This window comes from Neopsephotus bourkii, unplaced genomic scaffold, assembly GCF_033783945.1.
Source record: "Neopsephotus bourkii isolate Nb327-2 ecotype Australia unplaced genomic scaffold, CSIRO-AGI_Nbou_v1 NB_1760, whole genome shotgun sequence".
Classification (NCBI taxonomy): Eukaryota; Metazoa; Chordata; class Aves; order Psittaciformes; family Psittacidae; genus Neopsephotus; species Neopsephotus bourkii.
Window position 1 is genome coordinate 9,365,395 of NW_026902234.1, and position 19,280 is coordinate 9,384,674.

The 19,280-nt window shown below is 36.2% G+C and overlaps 1 protein-coding gene across 1 annotated transcript in view; it reads left to right on the forward strand.

Annotated features, from left to right (window-relative positions):
• Positions 1 to 19,280, forward strand: part of ANKRD10 (ankyrin repeat domain 10) — a 37,951-nt gene that overhangs the window by 15,696 nt on the left and 2,975 nt on the right. The window contains exons 4-5 of the mRNA XM_061377772.1: positions 13,674 to 13,909; positions 17,768 to 17,863. Coding sequence (XP_061233756.1) covers positions 13,674 to 13,909; positions 17,768 to 17,863 — 332 coding nt within the window. The remainder of the gene's footprint in view (positions 1 to 13,673; positions 13,910 to 17,767; positions 17,864 to 19,280) is intronic.

Sequence of the window (19,280 nt, forward strand, 5' to 3'; positions counted from 1 at the left end):
TTTTTAAACATCCTATTTGCAAGCCATAAGCAAAACATTTCTGTAAGACTTGGAGGGTGGTATCTGCCTTTGACCAAAACTATTTGCAGCAGAAGTAGCGTAGGTTTATAGCAGTTTTAGTGAGCAGGAAATAATTTGAATTCTCAGTGTTCTAACTTTGAATTCCATCTGTGTTTCAGTAAGGTAGACTTGTCACAAGTTCCATAGGTAATTAAATATCAGAGCCTATCCAGGAAATGTTAAAATTAGGCGTGCAGATAGAGTAGGCTGGTGGAGCAACCCACGTGTAGTCAATTAGAAGGTGAGGATTTGACCCTCTCACCTGAGTGAGCTAGCCATTGACTAACTGGGGTGAGGATTTTTTCCCTTAGAATCTAATTTCTGGGCTTAATATGTTAAATTAGCCCAAACCCACATATACAATTTTGATGCTGAGTAATTTGGGGTTCTTTGGATTTGGAAAATCCATATCTCTAATGATTATGTTGCTGAAAATATATGTGCTCTGAAACTTTTGACTATTTTATGGCTTCAGTTAGAAAAAAAGGAGAGGGATTTTATCCATCTGTTTGGAGTTCTAAGTTGCATATATATTAACCAAAATTATAATTGGCTATCTAGGACCGAGGCGAGAGTTTTATTAAATGTAGAACTAAGCAGTAACTAGAACTAAAGTGCTGATGTGTACTGATGGTGAATATGTCCTTTTTTGGTGGGGATTAGATCTTACCCAATTTTTTCTTTATTTCTTCATACAGTTATGGTACCAAAATCTAGTTATGTGAAGATATGGAGAATATCCCTTGTGACTGCAAATAGTCAAATATACTGCTTATTCCTGATAGTTATAGTATGCATCAAGTATTGCACCATCCCTGTTTTTTTATAGAAAGTAAAACAGGGATGTTATAATTTCATTATTACATGAGCACTAGTAATCAGTAGTGTAATATTGCAAGAAATGTATTTTTTATTAATGAGTGATTACTGAAATACTGCTTTTAATATGAAGTAACTTGGACTAGTGTAATTTTTGGTATCAGTGTTTACCGTATTTCTACTTTATTCCCTCCTTTGGTTATATTGGAAGCCAAAGAAGAATAGGATAAAAGGATAAGGATAAAAGTAAGAATTTTAGTTTGAATAAAATTGCTTCACTTGCTGTTCCAGTTTACTTTATTTCAGGCTTGTTAGTATATTGCTTTTACAGAGTATGTTGCAGTCTCTAAATTACATTAAGATGTTGCATTGTTTTCCTAATTGATGAGAGAGAATTTGGGTCTCTATTCCTGTGTAAATTTTTAGTAATATTAAAAAATAATAATTGTACCCTAGTGAAAATATTTTGATTTTTTTGTGGTATTTACCTTCTCATTTTAGCTGAAGCATATTCTGTGCACAGTATGTCCTACAGCCATAAAAATGGTTGCTCCACTAACTATGGTATTCATGGACCCTTGAAGAGGGGAAGCAGGTGGTCACAATGTCCTCATATGAGTGAAAAGGTTTGCTGTGTAACTGACTTTTTAATGTGGATAGTACCTTTTAAAGTATCCATAGTAACTGCTGGATTTTCACTAAAAAGCATAATTATGCAATTTATGTGTGTTTAATTGTGTATTATTTATCATGGTGACAAACAACTGTCCACAGTTCTTTGTGGAGGAAAAGCCTTCTTGGTGCCATGTTTTGTTTTGCTCTTTTACGCTGTTTCTTAAAATGCTGGGTCTTAATATAATTACATAGTTTGCATCACAGCATATATATAAATATAAAAGCTATAAACAGAGAACATGAATAAAAAATAAAAAGCAGATGCAGCTGTCACACTGATTCGAACCTCTTTTGTATTACGTCCTTTTGTATGCAGTTCCCTTGTGCATTGTGTATCCTTACTTCTGAGTAAAAACTCTTCTGCAACTGTCATTTGAACAGTTGTGTATTCCTTAATGACTTGATTTAGAGCTAGGAGAGAAGTTTCAAGCACTGTATTATCCTGGGATAGAGGCGTAACTTGCAGGACAGGATGTGGCTGGGTGTGCACGCATCCAATTGAACACAGGTACTTGCTTCAGAATTCAGTTGATCAAGGTGCTTGAATAGTAGCATAGGAAGGCTTTTAATTTTCCTGCCAGAAATCATAAGGATTGGGGGAAATTTGGTTTGTATAATGTGATGGGGTGCTATAAGACATCATAGAGATACTTTCCTTTCTAGTTTCTTACACTCTGGTCTCTGACATGCAGGGATAAACGTATCAGTACATCTGTTTCTACCAGATGACAGATTCATATCGTGATGTTGATCTAGTTTAGGCACACACTTCAGCCACTTCCTCATTAAAGCTGTCTTGCATTCATTTGAATGTGTAAATTAACTCTTCTGTCATGCCAGAAATGTCCTATCTCTGGTATTCAGTTTTTTAGCAAAAATTGCATTCTATTCCCTGACAGTGGCTTAATTTTAGTAGTTCTTCTTGCAAAGTCATGTGTCATGATCTGCACTGTGTTATTTAAAAAAAAAAAACAACAAAAAAAAACCAACAAACCAACATGCAATCTTTTTCTTCACAACTGCCTCCATCCTCCATAACACAAATCTGTTCAGTGTAAATTTTTTAGTGCTGCTGGATTAGCCCTTTATGAAATCCTTGCACTATGCTTCTGTTTGAAGTCTGTTTCATATTTTAATTATGACCTCTCCTGTGAATCTCAACTTTTGTTCTTCTCATTTGTACTCTTAACACTTCTTGAATTTCTCAAATCCAGTCACCTTTAATGAAGAGAGAAGAGTGATGTGTATATTTCATGAGGACAACGCAGAAATTGGCCATTCCGTTGTGATGTAAACTCTCAGTTCCTTTTCAGTTTGGAGGGGAAACTTCCATGGCCTGTTTTCTTGAAGGGTCTCAGCATTCAGAGGTCTCTTCTGTTAGTTTCTAGATTTCTTACCAATTTCTTAAAATCTTAGCAGATATTTGCAGGTTTTTAACATCTGTGTGTTTTTCTTCACCCTTAAGCATTGATCTGCAGTCCATTTCTGATGTTTGCATACTTGGGAAGTGCTATTACAATGTCATCCTTTTCCTTTAGAAGCTGTACTGCTGCTACATTGTTAAAAGTGTAGAAAAAACCAACATTTTACTTTCTTAGGGTGATTAGCCTCATTTTAGGGTTATTAGCCTCATCTTGAGAGTTCAGGTTCTTACTGGTCATTTGTCTAGGAATAGGATTTAGGTGCTTTTTCAACAGTGCTTTTAATCTGTTAATTAGTTTTTAACACTAATAATACGGTACTTTTCAAACTCTGCCATTTCATGCATGATTCTTTCTGCAAGCCTGATTGCTTGTCCTCCAGATAGTAGTTAAACTGCCGGATTAATTATTGTTGTTGCATTATTAAACAGTTGCAGTATAGTTGAGGGAAAATGTGGCTGTTAAGTGTATATAACAAGCATTTTAAGGGCTGTCACTAGTATTCTTCTAGTGACAATTCTGCAGTATGGAGGGTATACGTATTGGAATTCATTCTTCCTTTCCTGCCTTACATAAACTCTTCTGGAAAGGAAAAGTCAAAGTGGTTCGTACATTTCTGTGGTGAAACTCTTAATTCTTCTGCAAAATAATTACAAGTAAAGCTTGCTGATTTCTTCCCTGTTTGGTTTCACACTTGATTGTCTTCACTGTAGAAGAATTGAAAGTGTAGGAGGCTGTGATTGTGAAGTAAGGCAGTAATTTGGGTTTAGTCTCAAAGAAAGATCTGGAAATACCGAAGCAGAACATAGATGCATGCATATCTGATAAATAAAAAAGTGGAATAGAAAGTCTCAGTCTTACAGTTGGCCTGGATGGAAGTAGGTAGTTTTCACAGTTACAGCTGTTCTAAATAATTGCAGGAAGCTGAGGCAAACTCCTACCACTAAGTTCCTGATCAGTTTGAGAGTCAATTATTCTTAGTGGGAGTGGAGTAACAGTAGTTACTGACATCAGTTCAGAAATAGAGGAACATGAGAGGTTGTATTTTTTTATAAATAAAGTTAAATCCTTCATTAAAGCAGTGATATTTTATGACCTTTCTGGAGCATAAAGGAAGTTCACAGGATATGGATCAGCTTGATAGGGGAGCTTATTCATTAGTGCCGAGCTTTTGTGATTTTTAGCACTGGTTTCTCAGCTTCAGCCCGAAAGAGCTGGGATAAAGAACACTGAGGTGTTATTAAGACTTTTATGTGAGGAAAGCTGAGATTTCTGACAAGAATGTTTGGATTTTTTTGTTGGGAGAGTGACCTTCCTTCACATGTGATACTGTGCTCATGTCCACTGTGCAGCTTCCCTTCAGATAGGTTATTTTTTTTTCTGCAAGATAAGATACTACTGACATCAGAAAACCGGGGTGTGGTTAAGTCAGGTGGAGAAACCAAAGTGTTACGAAGTGGAACTTGGCCAGAGTGCAAGTTAGATACAGCGGAAGAAACAAGGGTGCAGTATATTCCCAAATAAAATCGCCTGATTAGTTCTGCTTGTTACTCCAGTCGTCAGTGGTGGTGATCTGCACACAGGTTCTGTGTTTGGTTTGCTGGTACTTTTTGGTTGGATATGTGATGGGAGAATTGTTAATTGCAGCACATGAGTGCTAACTTCTGCTGTACTGATTTGGATTTTGTTTGCTGTTCTAGTTTGTGTCTTTTCAGTAGAGTTGATCATAGTTCAACTAGTACTTTTGAACCTGGACAAAGACCGGTAGGTAGTTGTGGCATGGCCCAGAACATGTTCGAGTTAGTCAGAAAAATATTCTAATGTGCCATGCAATATTGTGGTAACATCCATAGGCACTGGAATGGGTTGCCCAAGGAAGCTGTGAATGCTTCGTCCCTGGCGGTGTTGAAGGCCGAGTTGGACAGAGCCTTGGGTGACAGTTTAGTGTGAGGTGTCCATGCCCATGGCAGGGGGGTTGGAACTAGATGATCTTAAGGTCCTTTCCAACCCTAACTATTCTGTGACTCTATGTGCTGCAGATTACAAGGTGTATCTCATTGCATGGATGTTTAACAAACCCTGGAAGAGCTGTGGCAGCTGTAAATTAGGGGAAATGTTCTTGTTTCCTTCTTCTGATTTTGCTTGTTGCTTAAACATGGTAGATAAATTCTCTTTGAAAGGGAGGAAAAATCTCAGTTGAAAAAACTCTTACAAAGTTAATTTAAAGTGGTTTTGTGCACTTCAATAGTTTCTTAATCCAAAAGATCATCTGTCTTATTGAATAAGAACATCAAGTTAGTTCTGTCACAGAACTGATCTTTTTTATAGTTTGATGGTCTCCCTCTCTATACCTATTAAAGTAAAATAACGAATCCATCTAATACATGTAGTCCTGTAATTCTTGATTATTTGTTTTCCCTTTGGACACAAAAATACTTTAAAATTAATTTCATTCTTAAGCTTTTACTGTATGCTCTTGAACTTTCTTTCATGTTTGGCACATTTGAGAGAAGGTTGCTTTCTTTTTCTAATTCTGGGCTATAATTGGTTTTCACTTGGTATGCTGAAGAGATATAGCATGATTTTATTTGCTACTAGAAGCATCTTGGCAGAATATGAATTGCAAGGTTGTTTATCTTTCCAAGTCAGAGTTTGCACTGAACCTTCCCTTAATAGTATTCCATAATGCTTTCCTCATTGTAAGCAACTTTATCTGCAATTCCTGGTCTGTTTCTAGAAACGTGATAGCAGCAGCAGTGATAGTTCTCATTTTCAATAAGGTTGGCTAGCTAAGTAACTCTTACATTCTCTTTGGATTTAAAGTGGCTGCAGTACTAAAATGGTGCTTATTTGGAGTTCATTTTTGTTACTGATCTAGGAAATAGTTATTTTCAATGTAATAGGGGAGGTCTTTTCTGTTATGCTGTATTGCAATCAGACTGTTGTTTTAAGAGTTTCCATAATCTTTGATCCCTTTCTTTTGTGAGTTGTGCTTAGGAATCACTTGTTACATAATTGGATAAGAATTTAAAAATGCTGTTGATTGTTGATGCCAGCCAAAGTCAGATAGGCCTATATTGTTCAGGCAAAATTTTATTTGAAACTGTGGATCAGTTTTACAAGAGATGCTTCAAAGTGAAATATTCTGTTTGAAGTCTTTCTTAAAGCATATAAATTGAAATACAGATACAGCAATAAATCACCAGCTGATGGTGATGCTTGTAGTAAATCCAGTGTTGCCTGCCGTGGTTAATGAATTCTTTCTTCTGACAGCATTTGCTCAATCCTGAGTTGAAGTATCTAGGAGCTAATTAGAGCTGCATGATTTGTAGAGTACCTGTTCTTTCATATGAAAAAAAAGTGGCTTCATAAAGGAGAGCTGCTTCATACTTCCCAGTATAGACACCTTGTTAAGATTTTGGAAGATGTTTGTCTTAACTCTACCGTTGTTTTTAAAAGTCTAAAATAATTTCAGCTGTTTTTAAAAGTCTAAAATAATTTCAGCTGCCACATGTTTGGTTGTGAAATAAAAACTTGGCACCAACTTGTGCTTTTGTAGATGCCCAGTATGTAATACTAGCATGAATTCTTATAGCTCTTCCCAGCAGTGACACACATCTGTTTAGTTAAGAGTATTTTTCTCTTGGTATCTGGAAAAAAAAAAAAGAAAAAAAAAAAGGAAAAAGGTTTGAAATTATCTTACAACATTTGTATTTGGACACCAAAGGGTTAAAACACTTTAGTATTTTAAAATCTTTTCGCTTTTAGAAATTTTAGACTAGTATACTGATGTTTATATAGGAAACGGTTTTTTTCTCACTGTGGGCGTTTTAGTGTTCTGATCTTTTTTTTTCTCTTTCTTCTTTTGTTTTGTTTTAATCCTTGTATTTGCTAATTTTTTTGTATAGGAATAGTTACTAATTCTTTTGAGATACAGCCTACTAAATTTAAAGTAATTGAAGCCATGAGTTGACCGGTAATTTTAATCCATTCTATATAAATTTCAGTGAAGAACTGACAAATTGGTTTCAGGATGAAAGTAATAATGCTTTAAAGGCATAGAAGGCTTAATATCTTGTTGTTAAGGTGGTCACATGATAATGGCTTACATATTGAATAATGTGCTACAGCACTTTATGTATGTTAATGTAACTTTTAGTCTTAATGTTGCCTGCAAATATGTGATCCCTTATGATATAAGTTTCCTGTTTATGCACCATTGCCCGTTCAAACAGAAGATTCTGAAACTGTAAAAACTACACATGTCAATGTTTTACAGCTACGTAATTCGAATTGACTTGATTTTTTCAAGTAATCCTAGAAAGGGGGAGCATTCCATATAGAAACTGCTGAAACTGCCACAGGTGCTTCTCCGAAAACCTTACAGTTGTGGCATTGAATGTTCAGTATCGCTTCCTTTCTGCACACAAGGCATACTGTTGAGGTATTTGTTGCGGTGATTGGTTTTAATGCTAATCTAGGAATTCAGATATAGAATCTATAGATTTGCATGCTTTGCTTACCCTAATTTACAATTATCTACATTTTTATTTGTAAACTAACAATAGATAAGTTGAGATCAGTATTTTTTAACAGATATGACATTGATATACAAAAACTGTGGTTTATTTTCTTAGATTGTCGCATGGCATTAACAAAAACACAGTAAGCTGTAGGCAATGTAATCACTATTTAAAATTAAACATTTAGGGGATTTTTTTTTTTTTTTTACATATATGAATGTTTTGGGGTTTTGGTTCTGTTTTTTTTTCCAAAAAGATTGACTGTTGACTTTTTGTAGCAGACATTTGTTTTGTTTTTCAAGGTATGTGACATTATAAGTGGAAGATAGTGTATTGCAAATGTATTTTGATGTTAGACACATGATTTTTTCCTCCAACAAGTATGAAAAATACCAGTAATTGAAACAATTTAGAATAAAGCTTTTTCTAAGTAAATTCAATATAATTTATAATTTCATGCAAGAAGCACAAGTCTTTTTCCTTTCCACAAATCTTTCTGAGAGTAAATTTTGTAAGTTACCTTGAAATAAATCTTTCTTGCACAAAGGTAGTTATATTTAAACAACTCTAAGTTTTGTATTTGCTTGGGTTGGGTTTTGTGTTTGTTTTTTTTTCTTTCTGTAACTTAATCACAATGGAAGTGTGTTGCATATTTTTTGAGAGCTTGTTTCAGATATTTTTTCCTTCCTTTAGTAAACTTCCCAAAACAACAAATTGTGGTTAGGTAGAAATAACAAAAACATCCTCCTAAACTGAAAGTTAACATCATATTTCTGTACACCAGCCCTATTTGGTCGGACAACATACCTCTTTTGGTTCTGAAAAACACTTTAGTTACAGTGACAGCCATCATCTTAATGAACATTTCAGAAGAAAGTATCTAAACATATGCTTCATCAGTGTCCTCTTTATAGCTGCTTTAATTTGATACCAAGACTCTTAGATGAACTGGGGCTTCACAATGGGAGTTCGATGATGTCACCCAGAGGGAGAAAAACAGATTTCAGAAAAAAAGTCATCTTCATGCCAAGATTAGTCAGTTCTGAAGACTGCTTGTGGACATCACTTGACGGAAGAACGAAAATGTGTTTTAAGAGTGTTAAGCACTGTAGGTGTGTGAATAAATGTATATGAAAAAGTCAAAGGTTTAAGCCTTAATATAACAGTGCATGTTTTGAGTTTATTTATAAAACACCTGTCAGTACAGAACAATGCAAGTGTTAAATGTCATCTGTCAAGGAACTTCAAGGTCACCTACTTATACTCATCCATATTCAGACTTTCCTCAACTTTCCTCGTGGATTTTTTTCTATTTAGCATAACTTTATAGTAAGGAAATGTATCTTTCTGATTACATTTGTCTGTCTTTTGCTTCGGAGTTAGCATCTTCTGTACTCTGAAGAAAACAGTATGTGTATGATTCTCATCTCCTGGATTTTAGCCTACAACAAGGGTGAGGGTAAATGATACCATGCTTCATCATTCTACTTTTTTTTACATGGAAATGATGAATAAACTACAGAACAAGAAAATACCTCCAAGTAAAAGAATCTTCACAGGACTCATTTGTTTTTCAAATTCTTTTAAGTCCTTTGGAAGTGATGCAAGGTACGTGTTTTCTAAGCTTAAAGTGAATTGTCTTTCTGACCGCTTACCAAACCTGCATTTTAGCCCTGGGTAAGGTTAAGTAAGGAATTTTACTTCTGTTTGTCAGTTCAAGCTTTCATGTGTGTTCCTGTCCAGAGTAGGTGCTAAAAAGGGAATGGCGTTTTCAGAGCTTAAGTTTTTCACTGTCCTTCCTTCAGTTTTTACACGTTCATGTAGGTGGATTGACTTTCAGAGATGTCTTCAGGTTTTGAATTTTTTTTTTTTTTTTCACTGAAGAGAGGGAAATAAGTTTTTGGAGCACAGCTGTCTGTTTTCACAGTAACTAGGACAGCCTTTAGAAAATACTGCACCAAGTTGATGAATACCATTCAATAGAAGACTGACTAACCATAAAATTCATGGAACTTTTCAAGGCTTAGTCTTATTTTTTGTAATAAGACTCTTGAATCCTTCCACACCTTTATTACTGGTAGCTGCTTCCTTTGTAAGATCATCTTTGGAAAATACAATCTGTAGCTTTCTATTTGCCTAGTCCTGAGTCAGTTAGGTAGCCTCACTTAGAGAAAAACCCTGAAAAGAAACGAGCTTGTCCTCAAGTTTAGCATCTTTGTTGGGGGAAAAACCCCACCCCACCCAGAAAAAAAAAACAACCCCAAAAGAGAAGGAAATTTCCTTACTTATTCTAAAATTCTGAGTAATGCAGTTACAGAAATAGAACTGTCATATTTGCAGTATGATTAGCAGTCACAAAAGGGTAGGTTGCCTGAAGATTTAAATCAAACAGTGTGTTCTGAGCTTCTTTGGAGCTTCCACTACTTCAAGGTGTTTAGGATAAAAGATCAATCAAAGCTAGTACCGGAGGGATTTTTAACTTATTAAAAATACGAAGGATGGTTAGAAAAGAAGCTTTTAATTCTTCTTTTCCAAGAGACGTTAAATTTTGAGATGTTTTTGTCCATGTTGTCCAGTGATTTAATTTTTCTTTTTTTCCTCTGGCTGCCTTTCAGTCCAGGTCTTGAAGTTATGTTCAGTTATAACATCCTTTACCTAGTCAAATACTTTTTTTATTTATGTAGGCAGCTATGAGAAGTGAAGTATCTTTCAAGGAATAGCTCTAATAATTGAAGTAGTTGAAAATTTACTTAAATATAGTGATTACCTCTTTGAGTTTCCTGGTTGTTGATTTTTTTTTTTTTTTAATCATGCAGTCCATGTCAGGTATAGTCTACTTACTAGCCAAATGAATCTTCAGTTACTCTTTCCTCCTCTTCACTTGAGAGTTTACATTTAAGTGCAGTTCATAACCAAGGGCTGGCACAGGAATTGCACATAAGAGAGTGAACTCCTTTTAGTTTTCTGTGTAGCTGGAGCAGTGAACCTTTTCTATTTTTGTTCTTATAATGGAGTGTTTACAGTAATGGCTGTTATATTTTAATGCATGGAGTAAGCTGAGGTAACTGCTTCATTTTGAGGCATTGACAGCATTTGAGGTAGACCACACACTGCAGATCTAGTAATAGATGTTCCCAGCTCTTTGGAACTACTGCTTATCTCTAACAGGGTAGTTCTACTCAAGTCCAGAGTAACACTTTTAAAGAATTGTCTAGTAGGTGTCTTATGTTCATTCAGGTATGCCAGGGTTTACTAGGACTGTATTTTTCTGTTATGCACTCAGGATCCTCACAGTGGTGGCAGCATTTCTACATATTTCAGAAATGCATAAAATGATTCCAGTCTGGTAAAACTCTGTGATATCCTTTAAAAGCATTTTTTTCATTCAGCCTTTTTTTCTTGGATTACATTCATTTCATTATGATGAGCTAGTATAGCATGGTTAGCTCTTGTTGCCTTTTGTTCCCACAGATTTTTCCTCCTAGAGAAGGCTAGACAAACCAGCTAAAGGAGTAGATCTTTCTAGCCCGTTTTTGAGAAAGTCAGAACTCAAAGAGTTTCTACCATTTTGCCAGCTTCTCCTTTTCTTTAATATTGGAATGCAAGCCAGTTTAACATAGTTGTGTTCTCTTTCACAGCAGTCTGCCAACCAGTTCCTAGTTACCTAGGTCCTCTAATCTCCTTACATTTAACTGGATTTTTTTTTTTCCTGTTTTCATTACTAACTTCTAAACACAGGAAATTATCTTGATATTGGCAGGCTAAATTCAGACTCAGATTTTTAAGAGAGCCATTTCTAAACTCAGAAGCAAGAATGTTATATCCAGTGTGTTTAAGTCCCTTGAAAACCTATGTGGTGCTTCCAAAATAATCCTGTAGAACATGTCTTTGTCTACCCATTAAGAGTAAGCTGTTCAGGAAGAAGTGGGGACAGATCTAAAAATATCAAGTGTCTAAAAATATGAAGGGTCATTACATTTTAAAATCTGGCAAACACTAACTTCAAGTTCACTTATTTTGTTCCTAGGAAACTGTTCTTTCAAGGAGTTTGGTCATGTAGTCTTACACACTTGCATCTTAGTTTGTACATCTCCGGATGCCCCTGGCAACTTGTATCGACATTCCTTTGGGAAATGGTGACCTAACTGTTGTCTGTCTTGCAGTCCGTTTTTCAAAGCAGAGTTATTGTCCAATAACATTTGCTAAGTAATAGAATTACTTACTCCTTGAAGTTTAATTAAATTAGGTGGTCAGTCAACACCATCTTGTTTTGGCCATTTTTATCTTTGTGTAAGTTTAATTTGCTCCTGTTTATATTTCCTTTGCTGTCCTCTTGAGGCTCTGAACTTAAATTTCCAAGAACCTGAGCTATTTGACCAAAACAGCTATATTGATGTTTCTGTTCCTTAAATTGTAGTTGCATTGTGTTGTGTCCATCTGCTACACAAGTAAATTGGAACTACTGAAAAAGCATTAAAAGTTGTTAGCAGGTACTTTAGCAGGCCATGTAGTTGAAGTGTGGGAAAGGATCCCCAGGATTTCTGAAATGTTAATCTGTTCTTAAAATGAGGAGGGAGAAGAGAACCCTCTGGAGATTCAGCAAACTTTATACTTTGAAGCTTTCTCCTAATGCCTAAACTGAAATATCCTTTGTTTGTGTTAATCCCATTCATGTAGTGCCTGCCATTCATTTAGTGCCTGCACTAGATGTACAGGACAAACTATTCTCTTTGCACATACCTTTTAGGTATGCAGAACAAATACCTCTACTTTGAGAGTTCATGTCTAACTTTTTTTTGGGGTCCTCTGATGTCTTACGTTCTAGTCCTCTCTTGGCCACTGTTCTCTGGATTTTCACTAGTGGTCCAAGTAAATGATGACTTAAAATATGAAATTAACCTTGATCTAGCCTACTGTTTTTTCTGATTCTGTAGTATTTTGACTTAATCTTCCAAATATTATGTGATCTAGCAGTATCCATTTATGGAATTGGTCTTGGTGGTTAACAAGTTTCTAAAGATTTCTTTTAGTCTCATCTTCATAGCAAATAAGTTGCAGTGATCTAGGAAGCAAATCTGGGTTTTGTTCTTTATTTTCTGTGAGCTGGAGTGAATTTTCTGCTTCATATGAGTTTCAACAGAATTAGGTCTGTTAATCTTCTGAATTCTTATACTGTTGCCTGGTCCGTTTCTGGATATTTAAGTAATAGACTTAATAAGACTCGTGTAAACTGCTGAAGCCAAGAAACAAAAATTCAGTTTTCTGACTAGTTAGATCTGTCTGGAAAAGTGGAAAAAAAAATGTTCAGAAGTGTTCATTGGAATCTTTCACTTAACAATCTAGTTTTGTCACTTCTGGCCCTCTTGTCTCTGCTTTCATGCACATCCTTATGAAGTTAGCCTGTATTTCTAAGCCTGTATTTTCTAAGCACAGACATACTGTATGCTCGTGTAAATGCATATGATACAGCACTTTCTCAGATTAAACCTCTACGTCCCTACCTGTCCTACCTGGTTTCATTTATAATCTCCTTGATGCGTTAGGATATTCCTGTTCCAATAACAAAGCAAGTCCCAGCACTTATGATGTCACACACTTTGAAATGAGAAACAAATCAGAAAAAAATAAAATAAGCAAAGCATAACTAAATATAGCATCTTTATCTCTCTATCTTTTCCTATATATGTATATATTTTGTTGTTAGGAAGAATAGTGATGATGTTGTTACCTTAGAAAACAGAATGCCATGGACAATTGCCAAGTCATGTTAAGCTTGTTTTCGGTTTTCGATCTTTTGCTCAAGTTAAAGCAATAGATTGCAGAAGATACTAAAATTCAAGGCTTAAAGTAGTCTGAAGTTTACGTAAAGACCACATACTTCAGACTATTCTAGAGTAAAGCATTTTGAGAACTTTAAATAGGAAGATGTTTTTTTTAAGTCACATAGTATATTGATTTTATTTAAAAGTGCATTGTCTCCCAAATTTGTTTAGAAGCCAGATATATGTGGGAAAAGTTAAGTTAGTTATAAAACTAAGATTGTTAACTAATTTCTTAATGGAAATTTGCTAAGTGTATGTTTTCTCTCACCAACAGATAGATAGTCAGTAAGGGCAGCAGCAGCAGCATGCTGGCTTGATGAATGAGTGTAATTCAGTTCCTTTGTATTGTACAGCTTGAGAAATGCCAGTGGCCTGACAGCAGCAGACCTTGCACATACCCAGGGCTTCCAAGAATGTGCCCAGTTTCTCTTGAACCTCCAGAACTGTCACCTGAATCGTTTCTATAGCAATGGCACCTTAAATGGGGTTCATCAGAATGCAGGTCCCAATCTATTCAGTGGTGGGACAAGTCGAAAGAGATCCTTTGAAGATTCAGAGTCTGCTGGAGTAAAGAAGGCTAGAACTGAAGGTGAGACCCCGGAGGTAAAAGGGATGGGGGTGAGACTGTTCCTGAGAAAGGAAAATAAACATTTTTAAAGCCTTTCAGAATGATGTTGAGTATTCTTGATAAACTCGTGTACATACCTAAGTTACATATCAATACAAGAAGCAGATGAATACCGTTATTATGTGCCACAAGATCCCAGTTCTCCCTGTCATCATCTTTGTGTGTTCAGGAATTTCTATTTACAGAGAGTGCTAAAGTTGCGTGATGCCAAGAATAGTATGTGGAGGAGTAGTAGCTGAAATTAGCTTCTACTCAATTTTCCCTTTGGGATTGATTCACAATTCAAAAACTGGTTGCTAGATAAGATGGATGAAAGAAATTTAATGCACAAAGGTTTCTCAAACGGCGAGGGCTGTATCTGTGGCATCAATGTAACTGAAGTTTCCAGGATCATGTTCCAAGGGGAACTGTTCCCTTACAGGAGGATGTAAGACTAGGATGAGCCTTAAGGATTCCTGTTCAGTCTTGTGCATTGAGGATTGTGCTTCTTCCTCTGCCAGCAATAATATCATAGTACAACCTCAAAGATATGAGTACAGATTATTCCTGGGAAGATTCTGGTTGGGCACAAGAGGAAAGTTTTTCACAATTAGAGCAATCAGCCATTGCAGTAGTTTCCCTAGGGAAGTGGTGGATTCCCCAACACTGGACACTTTAAGATTCAGTTGGATGGGGTGCTAAGATGTCTTGTCTACTGCTTTTGACAAGAAAGGTTGGACCAGATGATCCTTGAGGTGTCTTCCAACCTGATACTTCTCTGATTCTATCCTTTTTTCTTGGTGGCTATAGGAAGGAATCTTTTTTTTTTTTTACATTTTTGAGCACCTTGAATAATGGAAACTGCTTGCTTTCTGTTGGTCATCCCATCAAATTATTGAAAAGAATGCACCATTCTGCATGCAGACCTCATTTCTTTGTCTAGCATTAGAGACACTTCCTTCAGCTAAAGTTTATATTGTTCTAACAGATGTAACTGTCAGCCAAATAAAATGGGCTTAATTCCAGATAACAAGAGGGGAATTGAGACTAAAACAATGCTTCTAAGTATGACATGGATGACACAAATTACATCAATATTGACACTCTAGTAATTGCTTTAGTCCTTGCTATCCAGCCACCATTTCAACTATACCAGGATCTGAGGCCTTCACAGGGTACTCCATAGCCAGTCATAAATGGGATGTGTTACTTCAATTTGGGAAATATGGGATATAATTGGTCTAAACTGTAAGTAATTTCATGATAGAGAAGAGCACCTATGCAATTAAATGCAGGACTGCTTTTCAGGAATAACGTCCTTAGATAGCTACATAAAATGAGAGAACATACACAGCATGCAGATGCCCATAACAGCTGCTGAAAGATTTCATCAATGCATTAATGTTCTGTTCCTGGGAGGTGCTGCTTGCAGTCAAAGATAAGTACCTTTTATTTTGAAGAGCTATTCCTTACAAATGTTCCTAACTAGCAGTCTCTTCTAGATTCAGAAAACTGCTCCAGTGTAGTCAATTGGAAACATTTCCCCACAATCTGCGAGAGTGACACTGGGCTAGCTATTTTTCTTCTCCATGTTGTCATTTAATCACAGTATCTCTGTTACTTTTCAGCATAAACAGTGGATAAGTTACATTGAGCAAACAAATAGGCAGCATGTTAATGTTAACAAGCTCTCCTAAGCAGTTACAGAGATGCTAGAAACGCAGAGTAGGTAATACTTGAAATTTTTACTGGTATGACTTTTTAAAGACCTTTGCAAACAAAGCCAAAAGCTTTGCTGCATTGCTTGAAGGTTTTTTAAAGCAATTAAGAGATTCATGCCAGCTGCGAAGCTGAAGCTTCTAATCTGATGTGTCCGCCCTCAAAAACATGAGCATTAGTAATACCTATCAAATCAGTGTAAAAAGTCTATTGGAGTGAGAATGAATCACTGTTCTTGAGGCACTCTGTAAATAAGAAGGCTGAGTAATGAGAGGCCATCTTTGTGCTTAGCTAGCCTTTTTACAAAACAAGCCCAATTTTGCGGTAATTTTGCCTTTACCGTAATCACGCTATTCTGGTGTCCTTTAAAGACTATTTGCACAGGATATTCCATGTCCTCAGAGAGAACGCAGGCAGCCTCTGTTTGCAGGAAAGAGTCAGATTTTGGAGGCCATACCCCAAACTGGAGCAGTCACAGCTTTGGAAAACCTGTGTTTTGTGACCAGATGCAGTATGTTGCCCCTACATGAACCTATAGGCAGCAGAGTTGGAAAAAGAGAAATACTTCAGCTGTGCTTCGCCCTTTGTCCTGGAATAGCTGAACTAAGAAGTACATGGGTGTTACTTGTGTAATTTTGTTTACATGCGCACATATGTATCTCCTATTGGGTGCATAGTATTCAAAAATCCTTCAGCCTCAAAATTAACCAACATCGATACATGATACACTGTGATAGAAACTGGTTACATTCAACTGTAATGTGAAAATTGCTTCCAAAGGCTGAAGCTGAACTTAAGTAAATTGGTGGCTGCTTTCAGGATATGCACTATTAGTTTTTAATTTTGGCTTAGAAACATGCTGGATTTTGTATCAATTTTTTTGAAACCAATTCCAGAAATTTCACCCTGTTCCCTGGGCTGGTTGGGTGGTGCACAGGGTCAAGCATGACGATGATGGTGATGGTGTGCACTGGGCCTGCTGGTCACATGGCTGTGTTTATGGCAGTCCTAATCCCGGCCCCTCTGGCTGATGGCCCTTGGCAGGCTGGCTTTTGCTCTGTGCTGTACGTGGTACATGCAGTGCTGACCTGCTGTGTATACAACCACTGACTGACTATCACAGTGTCACAAGTCCCAGCATGGCTGCTTTTGTGTTCTTTGTGAGGTAGGGGTGGAGAGTATTTCCAGGTGTACCCTTGAAATGGCCAGCATGAAACTGCACTTCGATACCCCTCTAGGTAACTTAGAAAAAAATGCCTTTTTCTCCCTGGTTCAGGGAGAGTTGAAGCTCACTGATCCAAGGGCCTGCTTTTCTTTTAAGCCCTCTGTGATCTCTCTGGCCCTGAAACACTAGCTATTGCTTAAGGTTCTCTAAAAACAAGCAGTTTACAAAAATGTCTGTTGTTCCCAAGGTAATGACAGCTGACTTGCACTCTACTAAAGCAGCCATTTATAACGTAACATTAGGAGTGTGTGGAGTGTGTATAGAAAGGTGTGTTAATGTCAGCGTGAGAGCAGTGCAGGGTCTGATGGGGTAGTACTGGAGCAAGGCTTTGGGTGGTGGGTATATGAGATAGTGAGGCAAGCGCATCTTGCTTATTAAAGCATTTCCCATGGCAGTCTAACCAGTTGCCAGCTTTTCTTGAAAACAGATGTTTGTTCAGCTCTTAAAGGGATCCCTGGAGCAGTCTGGTATGACCAGAGGGTGGGTTACTGGGAAATGGCCCTTGGCGCTGAAAGAGGGAGCAGTCCAGACTGACAGGACACAAATGTGAGGTTGAGATTGTGTGTGACTGTCAGGCACACTAGCTGTAAAGCCTGAGTATGGGTAACTTAAATTACTCTTTAGTCGATCTATTAGTATGTTAGACTAATAATTGTTTGATATATAATTGCAAAACGTGATAGATACACCGATAATTTTCCATTCTGAGGAAATAAAGTGAGTGTGCTGATACATAGCATTTATTTATTCTGTATTTGTAATTTCAAACGTCAGAAGTTTTCAGATGTGAACAGTTCACATTTCCTTGTAAAAGGTTTTTACTTTAATAATCAAAGTACTTGTTCTTTGAGTTTTCAAGTTGCACCAGTGACTAAATGCGACTTTTATTTTATCAGCTTACAGCTTTGATGGCTTAATACCAATGATGAATGGCGGAGTTGAGGACGATGCTGACAATATGCATGTTGATAGAGAGTTTGCTGTTGTATCAGGTGGGAGTGGACAGTTACCTGTTAACTGCAACAACATTCAAATGGTTGAAGACACCAAACAACAGGAGAGTACTTCTGTTGGACCAAAAGAAATTGAAATATACACTGTTTCTGCAATGCAAACTCCTTGTCGTTGCAAGAATCAATATGCATTTTATTTTTAAGTATAAAACTTAGTCTTTTATTTTTGCACATTGCTGTCTAGAGTCTTGAAAACTATTGTATTGCTGTAACACCCATTATACTGGGGGTTTAGTAGGTATCAGAAATTAGCTGTTCACACAGTATATTGTAATGGTTACAGAGAAGGTTTATTAGTAGCTCATTATTATTTCAGATAAACAGAAATCCACAGTGGCTGTTTCACTTTTAACCGGAGGCTTGTATTACATTGTGCCTTGCTTTTAGTTGCTAGAATTTTAAGTAAGAATCAAAAATAATGTAAATTATTCTTTTAATTTCCATTAAATAGGTTTAATTGCCAAGAAGGCTTCATAAGGAAATACATCCTAGTGCTTATATAGCTTTGAAAATAACATATGTTACCACAAAACAATATTCAAAATATTCAACAAATACGATAAAGAATAGTTGAAACATATACCGTGTTTTCAGAATTTGTTCAGACACAATAACCCAAGTGCAGGGTTCTGCTGTGGGGTTTTTTTTTATGTAAATACAAGACTGGACACAAAGACTGTAACTAGTATTTGGAACTAACGTACCTTGGAAAACAGTTTCTGTGTTTCGTACTGATTGTCATGAAACAGTCCAAGTGTTACTAGTATTAGTGAATATTAATGCTCTATTTTTTTTAAGGGCTGCTTAATCAAGATGATTTTGGTAACCCCAGGATGCGCATAAAGTTTCAGTGTCTTGGGTCAGTTTTTTCCATGCACTTTGTAGGTAAAGGCATGGAGTTACTATGATAGTGCATTATGACATTCAGAAATTAATTTCTTTAATTTGTTCTGCGATAAACATGTTTATGCTTTGTACCATAGATCAGATTCACCAAAGGGAATGATAATAGATATTTTAATATATTAGGAATAAATATATCCATATATATATAATCAATACTTAAGAAGCAGACTATGATATTTTCCAGTGATATTTACTAAGTGTTCTTATTTATGGAAAAATGATTGTCTTTCATAAATATGCTCTTATTATTATAGGTGCTAATTTTTAACATATGATAACAGTCTATATATAATCACTAGACTATTCATTACCTACTTTTACATATTAACTAACAGTAGTGCCATTTTTATTAAATTTGATTTGGCAAAGCCAGCCTTTGAGAATTTATTTTTAAGCAGTTAAAATTTTGCACTTTTCAGTTAATAAACACTATATGAAATTTCCTCCTGTGCATTTTCATCACTGAAATACTAGCTGTGATGCCTTGATG